This window comes from Rattus rattus, chromosome 13 (genome assembly GCF_011064425.1).
Source record: "Rattus rattus isolate New Zealand chromosome 13, Rrattus_CSIRO_v1, whole genome shotgun sequence".
Lineage (NCBI taxonomy): Eukaryota > Metazoa > Chordata > Mammalia > Rodentia > Muridae > Rattus > Rattus rattus.
In genome coordinates, this window is record NC_046166.1 from 7,077,612 (window position 1) to 7,095,535 (window position 17,924).

Consider the following 17,924-nt stretch of genomic DNA (forward strand, 5'->3'; position numbering starts at 1 on the left):
ATCATGTCTGTGTTGCTTGCTCAATTATTTACATATATATTTTAGTTTAATGTTGTACTTATATAATCATAGAGTACAAATTTTTTGTAGGGTTAAACCAAGAGTAGCATCTTTAAATATAATGTACATTCTAGAATCTCTAAATAATTTGATTTTATATATACATACATGCATATACAAATACATGTGTTATGTTTAGCTAGTGGTTTGTTAGTGAGATTAGCTGGTAAGACTGTATAAAGACATCACATTAATGATGAACATCTGACAAAGTTGTTATTATCTTTATAGTAGGTATATTGTGTCTGTTACCCATGTACATTTTTTAATCTTTAGATTTAAAAGTATTTTGTTTCATTTAAGGAAGTTGATGTTCTCTTTCCGCAGGTGATAATTGATGATCAGTTACCTGTTGATCACAAAGGAGAATTACTATGTTCTTATTCCAACAATAAAAGTGAATTATGGGTGTCACTTATAGAGAAAGCATACATGAAAGTTATGGGAGGATATGATTTCCCAGGATCCAACTCAGTAAGTCGTGGATATATATTATAGACGCTCGCCTATAGATTATAAAGTTAATAGATGTTTTGTTTATGGGAAAATAAAGCAGACTATCTACACTCTGAGAAATAATGTGTTTCTGTTGCAGAATATTGATCTGCATGCACTGACTGGGTGGATACCAGAACGGATTGCCATGCATTCAGATAGCCAGACCTTCAGTAAGGACAGTTCATTCAGGATGCTGTATCAAAGGTGACTGTTTCCTATCTCTCTCCTTTGTTTCTTGTCCTCCTTCCCTCTCTCCCTTCTTCCTTCTGAAGTGAGCAAGGTTGTTTAAAGGCGTCATGCTCTATTTAGAATAGAGATTGCGTGTGAAACTGTCACCTTTTGTTTTTTGACAGTGCAGATGGACCTTCCCTTGTGGTCTTCCCGCCTCAGCATTCTGAGTGCTGGGGTCGCCTCTGCACGCACTGCCCCACTGCCACAGCTTCACCGTATGCTGCCACCAGCCTTCCTTATCCTCAGCAGGGGCTCAGTTAGTCCAAAGTTTAGAAAATCCAAAGTAATAGACTATGGAATACAGAATGTGGAAAACTGTGTGGTCCTGCTAGTACTCGTCAGGTTTGAGGGCAGATGGGAGAAGAAAGTCTCTTGAGTTTAAGCTGTAAGGGGACATTCATATGCCGTACAGGGAGATTTCCAAACCATAACAACCAGTGTCCAAGGTAGGAACCCGGTGACTTGGTCAATGAAGCCAAATCTCTTTTGGAAAAGTAAATTTCTTATTTCCCATTTTCATCCTTATTTGTGAGCTGAAAATACAACATTTGTTTTTCTTCACTGATAGGTTTATGCCTGAGAATTAAGTTATTCTGGGACAAAAGGGAAATAATTTATGTTAGAATAGCCAGTTTTAAAAAAGGTTTCGAATTTGAAGTTTTCGTGTATGCCAGTAGACAGTGTGATCTGAGATTTCAAATGCATTTCTTTAATTTCTCGTGTTGGGGCTTCTGCAGATTTCACAAAGGGGATGTCCTCATCACCGCATCAACCGGAATGATGACTGAAGCTGAAGGGGAGAAGTGGGGCCTGGTTCCCACGCATGCGTATGCTGTGTTGGATATTAGAGAGTTCAAGGTTACACCTTATAATTTTCTCTTGTTTGTTTTCTTGATTGATAAGACGCTATGGTATCACAGTGGTGGTCAGACTTTAGAGCCATCCTGTGAGCGTAAGCTACCCAGACTCTACCGTTAGAAACCAGGAGATGCAGGGGTGGGAGGTGAAATTCAGTGACAGTATGGATGGTGAAACAACAGGGATACCATTACCGCTTGTCCTTCCATGAAAGTCACCACCACTGAGACGAATACACAGCTCTGAAGGTCCGAGTTTCCATGGTGGTGTTTTGGGTAGTCATGGTAGAAAGGTATAGAAGATAAGTAGCTGTGAAAGGAAAAGTAGAAAGATGGCTAGAGGTGAGAGGCGCCATGGATCTGTGTGAGGTGAGAGACGCCATGGGTCTGTGTGAGGCGAGAGACGCCATGGGTCTGTGTGAGGCGAGAGACGCCATGGGTCTGTGTGAGGCGAGAGACGCCATGGGTCTGTGTGAGGTGAGAGGCGCCATGGGTCTGTGTGAGGTGAGAGATGCCATGGGTCTGTGTGAGGCGAGAGTCTGTGTGAGGTGAGAGACGCCATGGGTCTGTGTGAGGCGAGAGTCTGTGTGAGGTGAGAGGCGCCATGGGTCTGTGCTCGTGATTTCTCTTCTGCAGCATCTCCGCACACTGGCAGGCCTTCAGACCCTTTCTCAGTGTGCGCTCGTCTTAGAATATGGGACTTTATTGTTACTTTTAAATGAAAAACAGATGAGTTCTCTGCAGTAGAAGATACAAGTATTATCAAATGCCCTTAATTGAACAGAGAGACACAGTCATTCAGCAAATAAGTCCCCATTATTTGTTAATTAAACTAGGTGTTAAGTTGGCACACAGAAATAGGTCATTTAATCAGGCCAGGATTTAATCCAAGTGATTTGTGTGTGATTTTGTTGTTATGCAGATGTTATAGTGTATATACAGAAGCCTAGACAATGTGGTCTACTACAGAGCTAGGCAATATTGTGTCTGTCTGTCTTTCTTGCTCAGGAAGAAACACAAGAGAAATCGGCACAATAGGAGACACAAGTGAAGCTGTTGTTAGCTTAAGGCATACAATTTACAACTAAGGCTTTTTTAAGACAGGGTTTTGCCATGTATCCCAGGCTGCCCCCACCCCCAAATACAGGGAGTATATAAACTAGTGCCACAAATATTTGTTCTTATTAGGTATTGTTCACTACATAATTATATGTGCTATACTATACTGTTTACAGTTGACAGTACCAGCACAGTAGGTTTGTTCTTACAAGCCTCACAATAGAAGAAAAACATTAATTTAAAAAAGGTAAATAAAAGATTAAATTCCAGAACTCAAGAGACAGGATAGGAAGCAAATTAAAGGCCAGCCTGGGCTACATAATCACTTTGGGATATGTAATAAGACCCTGGAACACCAAATAGATGATACTTAACAGTAATAACTATTATCCACAGGATTTTGGCGAGTGATGGTGCTGCCTTGCTTATTTAGTTACAGATGTGATGCACTCTCACATCAGGAGAACTGCGATCGATGTCACTAAGCAGGGGAATTTCAGAAACATTCTGACTTTGTGTTCAGCGTGGTACATAATGCTGCTGGGACACATGAGTATAGGAGTGGGCGGCAGCATGAGTCTGCCACAGTTAACTTTAAGATTTCACTGGACTAGCAGGCACGAGGTCGTAGATTCAATCCTCAGTCCTTGGTGAAACTTTTATGATCTCAAGGCTTTATGAATTAGGCAGGATTCCAGCCCCCACCATGTTGTATGAAATTGTGTATTTCCTTAAACATGGCAACAAAATTGATTCCTTAAAGTAAAAATGAAAGTTAATGTAAAGCAGGGAAGCTGAAAGGTAGAATGTGCTTGCTGTAGATGGCGGTTTCTACACACAGGAGTGCTGCTGCATTAGTGGTTGCTCTGTGGTCCTCAGTTCCTTTTCTTGTTAGTCTCCTGCGAGGTGTCAGTGCAGTGTGAAGGCACTAAGGTAATAGCGTGTGATTTAACTTCGTAGGGATAGAGAAACAGCAGCCTTTCTAGTTATAAATTGTCACCATGAGTTGTACAGTATTGATTTCTTAACAGTGATCCGGTAAAGACAGAGATTTTATTGGAGCATATGTAAACAAGATGAGCAGAGCCCAGTAATACATCTCATTAACAGTTACCTCAGGGGGCAGACTGTAGTTATTACCCTGCTTCAGCAGGGTTTACAGCCTGTAGAGTACCCCATTCTAAGTTCGTATGTGAACTTTGTGCTGTCAGGGTTGACCTTTGTCTAAAGCCTTGATGTGTGTTAAAACTGAAGCTTTAACTAGTGTTCTTTGTATTTGAGTTTAAACCTCTCTTCGGTTCATGTTTTATTTCTGCTATATTTAATCTTTGATACATTTTTTCTCAAATCTGACACTTTCCTTCCTTCCTTCCTTCCTTCCTTCCTTCCTTCCTTCCTTCCCTCCTTCCCTCCTTCCTTCCTTCCATCTTTCCCCCCCCTCTTTTTTTTTTTTTTTTTAAACAGGGTGTGTTACTGTGTTGCTCTAGTTGGCCTGGAACTCGGAGATCTGCCTGCCTCTGCCTTTCCAATGTTAAGATTAAAAGGCATATGCCACCATGTCCTGTCGATTTTGGCTTTCTTTTATGTTACTAGGCCTGTAAGACTTTTCTGTAGATAGTCTTAAAGATAGAATCTCGTAGAATCTCATTTGTGACTTTTCTACTTAGGATTTTCTTATATTAATACATTCCTAAGAGAAAGTGTGTGTGTGTGTGTGTGTGTGTGTGTGTGTGTGTGTGTGTGTGTGTCTGTCTGTCTGTCTGTGTGTGTGTGTGTGTGTGTCTAACATTCCTGCATAATCTGTAATTTTCATCTTGTTTTTCCTGCTCCTTTGGGTCATTTCTATGTCTTTTCTTGGAGGGAATGTTTCTTTTCTTTTTTTTTTTTTTTTTTTTTTGGTTCTTTTTTGAGCTGGGGACCAACCCAGGGCCTTGGCGCTTCCTAGGTGGCGCTCTACCACTGAGCTAAATCCCCAGCCCCGGAGGGAATGTTTCTTACTTTACTCTCAGGCACATCCATGGTTCAGGCCCCTTGCTTTTCAGTCCACATAAGCCTTTCAGCATGTCTTACCCCATGTAAGACTTTCTCCTTTGCTGGAAATGGCTAGAATAGGGGTGTTGCAGCACACAGCAAACTTCCTGAAATTCTCTTCCATTTCTTCCTGTATTCTGGGTTAAATTGCCGAGTTTCTGTTTACCTGTAAACGTGTGCAGCCATATGCTCTTGGTGTTTCTGACGCCTGAGATACGCCTCAGAAAAGGTTAGCGGGATTGTCTACCCTTTCACATTCCCTTTTATAAAGTGTAAGAAGTCAAAGCTCACTCTCAGAGTATTATAACGATATATAAGAGTAGGTAAGTATGTGGTAGAGTTCTTCGTTGTTAATCTTTTTGTCTCATTTTGTCTTTTAATATAGGGGCTGAGATTTATTCAGTTAAAAAACCCTTGGAGCCATTTGCGCTGGAAAGGCAGGTACAGTGAAAATGATGTGAAAAACTGGACCCCAGAATTGCAAAAGTATTTAAACTTTGATCCCCGAACAGCTCAGAAAATAGATAATGGTAAGTATCTCTGTAATTTTGATGCCATTTTAGGAGTGTGAGGGATGCACCAGTGTATATGTGCATATGGAGGCCATGATACAACATAGGGATCTTCTCTCCACTGATTGGCTCAATCGGCTAGCCAGCAAGACCTCAGGATCCACCTGTCCTTGCCTCCCCAGCACACATACATGGTAGTCAAGCTTTGATGTGAGCACTGGGTATGGAACTCAGGTCACCATGTCTGTGCAGGAAGCACCTAACTGACTGAGCCAACTCCCCAGCCAGTCAGTCAGCCAGCCAGTCATTCAGTCAGCCAGCCAGCCAGCCAACCAGTCTTCCTTCCTTCCTACTTCTTCCCTCCCTCCCATTGTGTGTTGCCTGTGTACATAAGTACATATGTACATATGTAAGTGCACCACATGTGCACAGTGCCTGCAAAAGTCAAAAGAGGGCACCAGATCTCCTGGAACAGATGGATGTGAGCCACTGTGCGGGTTCTGGGAACCAAATCCATGTCTTCCTCAAGAGCAGCAAGTGCTCTTAACTGCTAAGGTATCTCTGTAACTTCTCTAGCCTTTAATGTCATTTTTAAATAACGTGTTTTCAAGACGAGCTGTACTTAAGAGTTTATTTTATCCTATTTTATTATGTATATAGGTGTTTGCCTGAATATATATATCTGTGCACTGTATGTGTGCTTGGTGCCCTTAGAGGTGGATCCCTGAAACTGGAATTAGAAAAAGTTGTGAGCCATCACGTGGGTGCTGGGATAGAGTCTGGGTCCTGTGAAGAGCAGCCAGGTGCTCTAACCACTGAGCATTTTCCAGTTTGCTTATTTATGGCTAAAGTTTTTTATGTTAACAAAGACGTTTAATTTTAGGAATATTTTGGATCTCCTGGGATGACCTTTGCCAGTATTATGATGTAGTTTATTTGAGTTGGAACCCAGCTCTTTTTAAAGAGTCGACCTGCATTCACAGGTAAGTCTTTATACAGTTTAGACTGTGCTTCGTAATATTCTCTACATTGGAAAGATTTTAAAAAATTTAAAACTATGTGGGGAATAGGAATGGGGCTTTGTACATGAGTACATGTGTCTAGGGGACAGAAGGTGGTGTTGGATTCTGGAGCTGGAGTTAGAGACAGTTGTAAGCCACCCAGTGTGGGTGCTGGGCACAGAACTATGGTCATCTATAGGAGCAGGACATGCTCTTACCCACAAATGGCCTTTCCAGTGCCTGTTCCCCACATTAAAGTTTCAAATAGTGATCAATTCAGAGGGATCATTAACCCCTCTTTCTGTCATTCCCAGTAGCCATTTTTTGTACTACTTTATTACACCATCTGTAAATAATTCCAGGAGATCTGATGCCCTCTTCAGAACTCCACAGGCACCAAGCGAACATACATATAGGCCAAACATTCATACAAATTATACATGTAGGCCAAACAAACATTCATACTTCTACAATAAAAAAACAAGTAAATATAAAAATATTTTAAAAAATATTTAGCTGTATGAGATATTTAACCATTGGTGTCTTTTTGCTTATTTTTTAGTACTTGGGATGCTAAACAAGGACCTGTGAAAGATGCGTACAGCTTGGCCAACAACCCCCAGTACAAACTGGAGGTGCAGTGTCCACAAGGGGGTGCTGCAGTTTGGGTTTTGCTTAGTAGACACATAACAGACAAGGTACAGCACCCTTCTAATAACACCCCACATAACAGACAAGGTACAGCACCCTTCTAATAACACCCCACATAACAGACAAGGTACAGCACCCTTCTAATAACACTCACCATTCAGAAGTTCTTTCAAGTATAATCAGCTGCTAAGGTCCTAATTTTATCACTATCTAGTTCCATGTGTATAGGTGCTCTGAAAATGCTTTCTCAAGTAATGAATATCATTGGGTAGATTTCCTTATTTTATAATAAGATACTGAAGTCTTACCAGACTTCTCTAAGGGAGGAGCTTGCTTTTCAGTGAGAATATGAGGGCTGATACATACTTTAAACTTACAAATATTAAGATTAGTGTATGCTGGAAGGGACTTGGACAGTGGGTCATTAGTTCTGACTGTAGAAAGGCTAATTGTAATCCTAATTGTTCACATAGTAGTCACTCATTCAGAAAAGCATGGCTTCTATAGAACCAAATAGTTGACGTGCTCTTGAAATTAGCTCTGTACCATTTAGAATAGAGAACCTCGTGAGTCCGTTTTCCTAACTGTGGTGGGTTCTCTGTGATTATAGGATGACTTTGCAAATAACCGTGAGTTTATCACAATGGTTGTGTACAAGACTGACGGCAAGAAAGTCTATTACCCAGGTAAGCACTGCTGAGCACGCGTGAAGCATCCTTACTTAGAGAACTGAGCTACAAAGGAAACACCCGTCCTGTGTGTAGAAGGCATGGAGAAGCATAACTATATCAATTATAGTCATGCTGGGACACTAACATCCAGCAAAGCAGACTGGGCATTTAGGTAGATATATGTGTAAAACTTTAATTTTGAAACTCTTAAAATTTGGGCTTATATATTTTTGTACATAATCATCAGAACTTAATTTCTAATATGTGCAAAAGTTTGTAAAGCACTGGAAAGAGAAGAGGAGGGAAATGACATGTCTGACTTTTTAAAGCGCATTGAATTCCTTCTAAGCATTAATTCCCGCCCCAATGAGGCAGTTTTAGTTGAGAAATGCTGGTGGCTTGAGCTAGGACAGTTGCAGAGTAAGGCCAAGAGGGCAGATTTGATTATCAGTAGCACTGTACAGGACGTGCTGAGCTGATGCGGGGAGCCCTGGAATCCGGGTTTTTTTGTTTTGTTTTTAAGTAAAAGCAAGCTGTTGCAGTTACTAAGATGGGTAAGCATTGGTCATATTATTGATTTTGTTACAGAGTAAACTCAGAAGTTCATTTTTGGCGTGTTACATTTGAGTAATAAGATTTCTAGGTAAGGATGCCAAGTGGGCAGTTTATTTTTGAGTGGGGTATGAGGTGGGGGCCTGAGGTCCAGCTTGACGAGTCAGGCAGAGGTAGGTAGCATCTGAAGACTGGACTAGATAATCCCTTTATATAATCCTTCTGAGAGAGCTGTAGGCCAGGACATGACTGATAGCTTCTCATGCGTCTTTAGGCTGGGCAAAGGAGTGGTGCTTACTACACAACTTGGTCAGGATGCAGTCAATGTACAGTGATGTTGGGTAGAACCTTAGCAAAGGAGGCGCTCCAAGAGGAGGAGCCTCTGTCTCCTGCTGAGTCTCTGCAGCTGGACTCAGTATCTTGTGGTCATTGTTGACCTTGAGAAGAGGCTCTGGCAGGAAGGTAGGGAGGACAGAGAGGATCAGCACTGTTTGATGTTTTGTCATAGAGGAAAATATGTGGACTTCACCATTGCAGTGGCCAGGGCAGGCCTTAAAGCTTGTATGTCAGTCCCTCTCAGTTCAGCGGTTGGCATCCCACCGAGGGCTCAATTCCAAGTCAAACCAGCCATTTTCAAATGTTGATCAGTATATATATATATATATACAGTATATATATATATGTGTGTGTGTATATATATATATGTGTATATATATATATATGTGTGTATATATATATATACACACATACACACACACACACACTTTCCTAGCATGAAAATTTTACATGATTTTATAATTTGAAATACATTTACTACTACTTTTAGTTTTAAAATTTAAAGAAGGTAGAAGTTTTTTTTGCCTTTTTGCTTCTGTTTTCTTACTTGAACAGTATTCTCTTTATGAATTGATTTTTTTTTTTCAGGATACTCCTAGGGTACAGTTTTATTTACATCACACTAGAACAGGCATTTTGCTCGTCGTTAATGAAACAGACACAGAAATTAAAATCTTAGCCCACAGGCTGGTAAGAGGGCTCAGTGGCTAAAGGTGTTTGCTGCCAAGTCTGACAGCCTGAATTCAATCCCTGTGACCCAGATGGGGAAGGGGAGAGATGTCTCAGGTTATTGTAAGTCATTAAGAGGACTTGAAGAAGCTGGTTTAACATCCCTAAGGTTTGTTTAGTTCTCCATTGGAGGGTGGGTGATGATACTAGATGTGTTTATATGCTTTTTTGCATCTTAGAAAACCAAAGCTAATCCTGACTTTGAAAATCTTTTCTGTAAACATTCGGTCTGTGCAGCTGACCCAGCTCCATACATTGATGGGATTCGAATTAACAGCCCTCACTACTTGACTAAGATAAAGCTGACCACGCCTGGGACTCACACCTTCACCCTAGTGGTTTCTCAGTATGAGAAACAGAATACGATTCATTACACAGTCCGGGTAAGAGTCGTCAACCACGAACCACCACGTAGTGACAGAGATACAGAGTTCATGATGGCTCTGCTTTATATGTGGGACTACTTGAACAGTTCTCTAAGAGCTATGCCTCTTGCTATGCATTTTAGACTGGCTTTGTAGCCCAGGCTGGCTTGAATTCATATATTCTGACCTCAACTTCCAGAGTGCTAGGGGAAAAAAATTATTTCTAAAAATCATTTTCTACTTTTTAAAATTTTTATCAATAATTATGCTCCCTGAAAAAAATGTGAGTTATGTTGGGCAGTGGTGCCCCACACCTTTAATCCCAGAATTTGGGAGGCAGAGGCAGGTGAATCTGAGTTAGAGGTCAACATGATCTACAGAACAAGTTCCAGGACAGCCAGGGCTATACGGAGAAACTATCTCAAAAAACAAAAGAAGTTGTACTTTGTATAACATTTTGTATAACACGTTTTCATAATGGCTTATTCCTGAAAGGTAGTTGATTAAATGCAATTAAATGACAGCTTTCAGTAGGGCGTGGTGGTGGAGGCGACACACACCTGGAACTGTTTTTACTACACTGCTGTCACATTGCTGGAAAGGTCACATAGGTGTGTTTGTCATATATAAGAAATTCAATTTGGATGGAGTTTTAGTGATAAAAGACATTAGGAACTGTTTAATATTTCTTGGCTTGAGTCATCCACTGACAGTCAAGACAAAATCCCCCTAGTTCCTGGTTACTTCAGTGTGACTTGATCCCAACTAGTATTTGAGCTGTAGAATAATCCGGTTGTTCCATTATCACTTTGGTAAGTTTCTTTGACGTTTCCCAGGATAATCTTTGGTGGGCCTTCCTATTTTGTTTTAATTCAGGTATATTCAGCTTGCAGCTTTACTTTCTCGAAGATCCCTTCACCATACACCTTATCAAAGCGGGTAAGAAAGTCTGTGCTGTAACCTCACTGTTCTTTGTAGCCTTTAGAAATCCCTTTCCTTTCGGGAAACAACTGTCTATTTTGGTCAGAATACAAGATCTGTGTTCTGAATACAGAACTGTTTCTGTGGAAATAGAAAACAGGTAATTCTAGAGAAAGAATTAGCCATATGTTTGCTTGTTGGCAGCTCACGTAGATGAACTCGGAGAGAATTTGAAATCAGCTTGCAGTGTACAGAAGATTCTAGAGAGGATTTCTGATAGGGCGGGCAGTTTTATGATTGAGAGGTGGAGGAACTAGTAGAGCAGCCTGGGTAGGTGAAGACTTCAACAAGTCTGACAGAGAGTGGAATCAGAATGTGAAATTTTATTAATACAGAAACTTTACTCTACAGATTAATGGAAAGTGGAGTGGTCAAAGTGCTGGAGGATGTGGAAATTTTCAGGAGACTCACAAAAATAACCCCATCTACCAATTCCATATCGATAAGACTGGTCCGTTACTAATTGAGCTGAGGGGACCAAGGTTTGTATCTGTGTGTGTGTTTGTGTGTGCGTGCATTGGAGCTGTTAAATTACTGAGGATATGTTAAATCTGATCTTAATTGGAAACAAGTCTGTGGAAACAGGAAAAGGGTTAATGATTAATGATGACATTACAGGGTAGAGGCCAGTCATCAGTAAGTGGTATGCAATTCAGCATCCATGTATAATGGTGATTTGACCTATCTCTCACACCAGGGCTGAAACTCAATTCTAGATTACAGATTAAATGTTAAAAGCAAACAATATCTTCTAGAATATAATATGGGGGGCTGGAGAGATGGCTCAGCAGATAAGAGCACCAACTGCTCTTCCAGAGGACCTGAGTTCAATTCTCAGCAACCACATGGTGGCTCACAACCACCTGGAATAGGATCTGATGCCCTCTTCTGGTGTGTCTGAAGACGATGACAGCGTACTCACATACATTAAATAAATAATCTTTAAAAAAAATAGAATAGAATATGGATGGATATCTGGTATGAAATGCAGTTGAACATTTTTTTTTCTGTGAGTGATTCCCAGCGTATCATACTATTATATGAGTTTAGATTCTATTCCTGGGCTTCCGTTTTCTAGTGTTTCTGTCAGATACAGTGCTAATATCTCATTTAGAAGTGTGTGTTAAATGATGAAACAAGTCTAGCCTGAAGTGATGGCACAGTGCCTTTAATTCCAGCACTCAGACGGCAGAGGCAGGCAGGTCTACATAGTGAGTTCCAGGACAGCCATGACTACTTAATGAGACTTGTCTCAAAACAGCAGTGAAACAAAAAGTATGTTTTATATTAAGCTTAATGCATTATTAGTCTTTATGGATTAAATTTAAAAACCACGTGGAAATTATGCATAGAAATAGTATACATAATTTCAGAGTACTGTTTTCTCTTGGTAAAAAACACGCATAGAAATGTCTCATACAAAGTGTATTTAAACTGTTTACTGACACAGCAATGCTGTTTGATTTTAACACTAGGCAATACAGTGTTGGATTTGAGGTTGTAGCAGTTTCCATAGCGGGAGATCCTGGTCCCCATGGCTTTCAGAGGAAATCTAGTGGTGACTATAGGTAACGTTGGCATTTTGTTTGTGTTCAGTATACGCTGTGTGTGACACGATGGCCTACAAACCATATTCTCATTTCCCCTGAATATAGGTGTGGATTTTGCTACTTAGAACTGGAAAACATACCTGCTGGGATCTTTAATGTCATCCCCAGTACTTTTTTGCCTAAACAAGAAGGACCCTTTTTCTTGGACTTCAATAGTACTGTCCCCATCAAGACAACCCAACTCCAATGATAGGACTCTCAGCTATTACTGGATTCCATACCGACCAGTCTTCAGCTTCAGACAACGAGACAAATCATGACGGTGAACATCAGAATGGAATTAAATCAAAAGCATGTTACAGTGGAGTCTGGTGCTTGTTGTGGTGTTTGGTAAGGATTTTAGCCAGATTTTAGTCAGAATTACCGTAATCACCCGAAACACTGTTTACATGGTTTTGTGCATACAGAGTTGGCATGTGCTTCGTGGCTAACTTTGTATAAATTACAGGTTAGGTTCAGCCATCACTGTGAAATGCTTTTGCTAACAGGACAGGGGACTAAAGCAGGATGAGGACAACTGAGTGCAAGAGCAGGCTATGTTAGCATCTTGAAATTCTTATGTTTCCTGTTTTTACAGAGCACGTACGTTTAGCCCGTTTTTATGTTGAACCCACCATACATCTTAAGCAACGAATTACCAAATGAATTATGTCACTGTAACTAATTTGAATTTTTCATTGTGTCTTTAAATGTTTGCTGTTGTGTAGATGTTAAGCTTTAAAAAGCAGTTTAGCTTAGCATGAAGATGCTCAGGCTTGAAGGTGGTCAGTGTTCGCTGCATCGTCCATTGTAGAGAACTGAGGTGTATCTACTGTTGCTGTTTTTAATTCTTAGCAGGTTGGTGAATGTAGTAACGGGACTGGAAATGTTCAGGTTTAGCGTGTAGGGTTTTTAATTGCTCTGTAGTCAGTGCTCTCATCACAGGGATTTGGAGAGTCCTTGAGAATTTAGTATATGGTGATTGAGTTACACAGCATCCATAAAAAGTGAGTGGTCAGGAATTAGTGTTTACATAAAAATCATCAGTACAGAGCGATGCTCAAGATTTTCAAGGTGTGGAAAATAGTATGGGATCTGTCGATGTCTCTACTTTATAATTATCAAAACTATTTCTACTGCCTTTGAATGAAATAAAATATTTATACTTATGGAGACTGTATGTAGTTTAATGTCTAGAACTTGGTTTGTTTAGTCTCATGTGTCCCTGGAAAAGACAGACACGCAGAGAAATGCTTGCTTCAGTAAAACCAGTGAGATCTCACTTGGCTAAAATAAAAGTTCTAAGAGTTCAGCCACGGGTTGGGGATTTAGCTCAGTGGGAGAGCGCTTGCCTAGGAAGCGCAAGGCCCTGGGTTCGGTCCCCAGCTCCGGAAAAAAAAAAAAAAAAGAGTTCAGCCACATGAGCTTTAGTTTCTGCTCTCAGACATAATAGAGGCTGAGGGCCAGCAGCTCAGTGGCACAGCCCTCACACATCACAGACAAAGGCAGCAGAGAAGAGCTGTGTGTGAACAGTGCTGACTCCTGTAGGCTGCACTCACACAGACTTCCCAGAACTGCCATTTGAATACCATAAGTACAGAACAGAAATGGTCAGGACTTATTTTTCAGTATGGACTTATCACCCTGCATATTCTTTTTAATCTTTTCAGTGGCTAAGTCAAGCACAGGCCTTATTGATGCTTTTTACAAGGGAAACAAGTCTGAACGGTCCTGCTTCAGTTCACAAGCTTTAACCCTGGGCCAGGTTCAGTGGCCCGGATGCTTTCTATGTGGGGACAGCAGACTGGACTTGATATAGGAAGGTGACAATTGGATCAGAAGCACCACTGTAGAACAGATTTTTAAAATGAGAACGAGAGAGAGGATGGTGGCTCAGGTATCTAATTTTAGTATACACATAGATGCTCAGACAAAGAGGACCCCCCGACACAGTAAAGCAAATTATCCAGAAAAGGTCAAGCGTGAGCTGGAGGCCCAAAAACTGAAATTAGCTTAATTTCAGAAACGGTAACTTCAGACATAGGACGACAGGGTGGGAGAGTGAGTCCTCAATGCTGCAGGGAAGGTGAGATGACAAGAGTGGCACTGCTTTAACCTGGAAATGTGGAGGAAGAAAGGTGAGGAAGGGCCGATGAAGCAGGAGCCAGGGTCAAAGGCCGTGCACCTCAGCTGGTGTGGAGACAAGCCGGCTGATGGGGAAGGGAACTGAAGCAGGAAGGCATGTAATGAAGCCCCCAGTGCCCACGTGAGGGATACAGCACTAAGCTTCCCGACACAAGAATCTTCCATATTCTAGTCTCTGCCAGAAACACACTACACAACTTTACCTCAGAAATGTTGACAGGAATGAGCAGGAACATTAACACCGCAAGCACTGATGACTTAGGCATTTCATCCACACAGCACATTTCAGTGCGTAGACCGACATTAAAGTCCAGTGCTCTCACATTGCCGTTAGAAGCTTTTAAAGACACCCAGGTAGCACAAACTAAATGAGACTGAGTGGGACGAGCCATGTCCCCTTGCCCCAAGACTGCACTGACCACTGAAACTAAAACACCTCTCCTCTCGGGACTCACCTGGAGCTGCCTGCTGGTCTCGCCAGTGCTCACCTCTGTAACAGCAGAAGTGGGAGTTCTAATCCAGACCTTGGTGTTTGGGCATAAATTACCAGGATCTTTTCACCTGAAAAGAGAAGATGACTGCAGCATCCCATGGTCGGTCTCAACAAGGCAAGAGAAGACAGACAAGAGTGGGCTTTCTCATCGGAAGTCACAAAGTCTTCTTAGTTTTTATTACACTCCAGGTAATAAAACAAGTACAAAATAACCTTGTAATAAGGATACTGTGTCCATCAATAAAAAAGAGAAACACTCGTGTATGAAGAGAGAGGTATACATACATGGCTAACATTAACAGGCAGTTTGAACGGGTTGGTTTTTTTTTTTTTTCCAGAAACGGTAGATTAATAAAACAAGACACATAAAATACAGTGCTCTAAATATGCATAACCAGAAACACTAAGTCTAGACACTACTATTAGCATAACAGATCCATTGCTTCTATTTACCAACCATGCCCACTCCCTTTCCTAGCTTCAAGGACAGTTTCCTCTAAGGAATTCTAGGTGCAGCATAAACCTTAAATAATCTGTTATTGTAGAAATTACAGTCTACAGAGAAATGAACTCCTTGTCAATCTAGATAGAGCCGTGGTAGCCATTCCTCACATGCACGTCTCTTAGAATAAAGCCCCTTGGCGGGCAGGCTAAGGGCAGGCTATAAAACCGCCCCCAGCCACAGATCCTGTCTATGCTATCTACGTCCCCGCTACTTCATTCCCCATTCCCACATTGGCATTCACTGTTCCCACCCCAAAAAGTGCAGTTCATGGTGGCTTCCCTAGGAAATGGTTCAACGGTTTCCTAGAAGACATGCTCCTTAACCCCTCTGAGCACCAGAGGCGATGATAGTGAACTGTGTCCCTGGCATTGTTGTTACAATGTGTTCGGAACACTTGAGTTTTTGTTTATGTGAGTTTTTAAATGATTTTGGTGCCCTGTGATGTGATGTCGAGATCATCTCAGTTTCCCCAGGTGGAGGGGACACAGGGATAGAGATGCAGGCTGTGACCCAGTCTGGCTACACGCCCGGCTCTCCCGGCTCAGGTTCTCTCACAGAAACTAGTTATTGCTTCCACAGGGAAGGCTCTGCCAAGGCCGTGGCCCTGGGCACAGTTTACCTGCAGTGGCTCTGCTCTGAAAAACACACCAGCCCAAGAGCTCTTACCAGAGGGACATTGCTTGGCCCTCAAGGTCACTGAAACTTGTTAGTGTGGTCTAGAGTAAGTGCGTACTATTTGGCTTATGTTAAATGATTATTGGCACAATGTTCGTGGACTTCGTGTATAAATACGAGCTGCACATGGGCCACAGCCCCGGGTGGATCAGCCAATCTGCACCGTTTTTATGTCAGCAATAATTCCTTCTCTTCCTTTTGAGCACTGTAGGGAGAGCTGCTTCATACGGGTTTCCAAGGCCTGACCCTCGAGGGATGTGCTGCTTTGGCTCCTGCTCCTGCCACCACCAGCGCTGGTGCTGCTGAGAACGCGGTTGTTGTTGGCTTTGTCACTCATTTTATTCTCGGCCCCTTCTGCTCTGTCTCCTGCACAGAAACAGATTGCCAAACTGGCGGTCAGTTTCCAGAGTTCCACAGGCACCAGCGTCAGCCACCTGATGAGCCCTCTGCACTTCCTGCTGAGCGCCATCGTCTCAGAGGGTCCTCCAGCACGGGGACACGCTGTGCTCATTCCCTAATACGTATCTGAGAGAGGAGGTGTACCATTCTCATTTCGTAGCTAGGAAGCAAACCTCTCCAATGGGAACTTGCAGTAAGAGGACTGCTCTTAGGAGGGAGATGGGGCCTAAGTCCTGCTTGATTGAGGTGGCCAGGCAGAGCCAGGGACCCCAGAAGAGCCCTTGAAAGCAATCTGAGTGATCTATTCCACAGGCTGTCCTCAGAGATCAGCAATGCACCCCTGGGCCCCTGAGATCTAGCACAGGGAGACCTGGCAAAGGCATGGACAGTGCACAAGCTGAGCTGCAACCTACCTCGTTCCACCTCACACTCAGGGGAGGAGGCCCCGCTGCATTCACTTCGAGGACCCAGTATTGGGAACATCATCCCGAATTCTGACAGGGACACAGGGCTGGGCAGATCCAGGCTGCCGGGCCTTGCCACTGCAGGGAACTGGTCAGGCATTTCAGATGGACTTGTTGGTCCTGAACTAAAGCTGGACACAGACTGGGTTTCCGAGTCGTCTTCAGACACCAAGTTGCCGCAGTTGTCATCTTCAAAGGCTTCTGAAGCCACTGTGATGAGAGAGAAGATCAATCACAGGCACCTGCTAGACAGCAGCCCAATCCCTTAAACGCTTGCACGCATGCTCTCTGCTGGACATGGTCACACAGCATGGAGTTGGCAGGACCTACAGCACTCCTGAGCCTGTCTGACCAGCCTCCAGAGCTTTGAAAGGAAGCAGTTTGTCTAACATACACAAAGGCCAGAGTTCCACCCCCAGTACTGAAGGAAAAGGGAAGAAGGAAAGAACGGGGAAGGTAAACTCAGACATAGCCCTTTGTAATGTATCTTTTACTAGGCAGTCTCAGAATGAAGACTGAAGGTCTTCTGACCCAAGCAGCGAGAGCTGCTGGAAGGGCCGTCCTGCCTGGAATGTCTGTGTAACTTATCTCAAAAGACTACCCCAAAACCTGCCTAGACCACTGTTTGCTACAAAGAACCATGTTCCTCCCCAGTGCTCTAGCTGAGCCGATTTGTGGGCACAATAACCAAAGCTTAGAAACGGAAAAAGCCTCTTCAGCCTGCACTCTCATTTTTAAGATCCTTCCTAGTTCCCATTATGTCTGTGATGTCTTTAAACATGGCCTAGCATCCAGAGAGGATTGTTACTGTGCCACTGAGGCAGGAAGCGGGCGCAGAGCTGAACTCATACCTAAGTCCACTGCTGACTGTGTGGCCTTGTGAGTTACTCAGCTCACGAAGCTCTGTGTACAGGATTAGTGAGGTGATGTGCACAGTAGCTCATACATAATCATTGATCACAGTAGTCTCATTTCCCTTCAACCTGGCAGCTCAGCACCTGTTGATGGCTTTTAAGCACGGCTGGGGGTGGGGCCAGGGATGGCTCAATGGTTAAGCACCTGCTGCCCTTCCAGAGACCCAGGTTTGATTTCCAGCACTTACATGGCAGCTAATAACTAA

The 17,924-nt window shown here is 42.6% G+C and overlaps 2 protein-coding genes across 4 annotated transcripts in view; one reads left to right on the forward strand and one right to left on the reverse strand.

Annotated features, from left to right (window-relative positions):
- The window catches only part of Capn7 (calpain 7), a 34,870-nt gene extending 21,572 nt beyond the window's left edge, over nucleotides 1-13,298 (forward strand). For 2 of the 3 annotated variants that reach the window (XM_032918687.1, XM_032918686.1), the window contains 12 exons: nucleotides 388-534; nucleotides 656-762; nucleotides 1,527-1,647; nucleotides 5,122-5,266; nucleotides 6,132-6,231; nucleotides 6,812-6,947; nucleotides 7,511-7,586; nucleotides 9,426-9,571; nucleotides 10,430-10,492; nucleotides 10,886-11,016; nucleotides 12,010-12,102; nucleotides 12,190-13,298. In XM_032918687.1, coding sequence (XP_032774578.1) covers nucleotides 388-534; nucleotides 656-762; nucleotides 1,527-1,647; nucleotides 5,122-5,266; nucleotides 6,132-6,231; nucleotides 6,812-6,947; nucleotides 7,511-7,586; nucleotides 9,426-9,571; nucleotides 10,430-10,492; nucleotides 10,886-11,016; nucleotides 12,010-12,102; nucleotides 12,190-12,334 — 1,410 coding nt within the window. In that variant the 3' untranslated portion in view covers nucleotides 12,335-13,298. The remainder of the gene's footprint in view (nucleotides 1-387; nucleotides 535-655; nucleotides 763-1,526; nucleotides 1,648-5,121; nucleotides 5,267-6,131; nucleotides 6,232-6,811; nucleotides 6,948-7,510; nucleotides 7,587-9,425; nucleotides 9,572-10,429; nucleotides 10,493-10,885; nucleotides 11,017-12,009; nucleotides 12,103-12,189) is intronic. The other variant, XM_032918688.1, reaches the window with a different exon arrangement.
- A 1,599-nt stretch (nucleotides 13,299-14,897) lies between these two features.
- Sh3bp5 (SH3 domain binding protein 5) overlaps nucleotides 14,898-17,924 on the reverse strand; it is a 65,703-nt gene continuing 62,676 nt past the window's right edge. The window contains exons 8-9 of the mRNA XM_032918875.1: nucleotides 16,754-17,014; nucleotides 14,898-16,307 (exon numbers count right to left, since the gene is read on the reverse strand). Coding sequence (XP_032774766.1) covers nucleotides 16,090-16,307; nucleotides 16,754-17,014 — 479 coding nt within the window. The 3' untranslated portion in view covers nucleotides 14,898-16,089. The remainder of the gene's footprint in view (nucleotides 16,308-16,753; nucleotides 17,015-17,924) is intronic.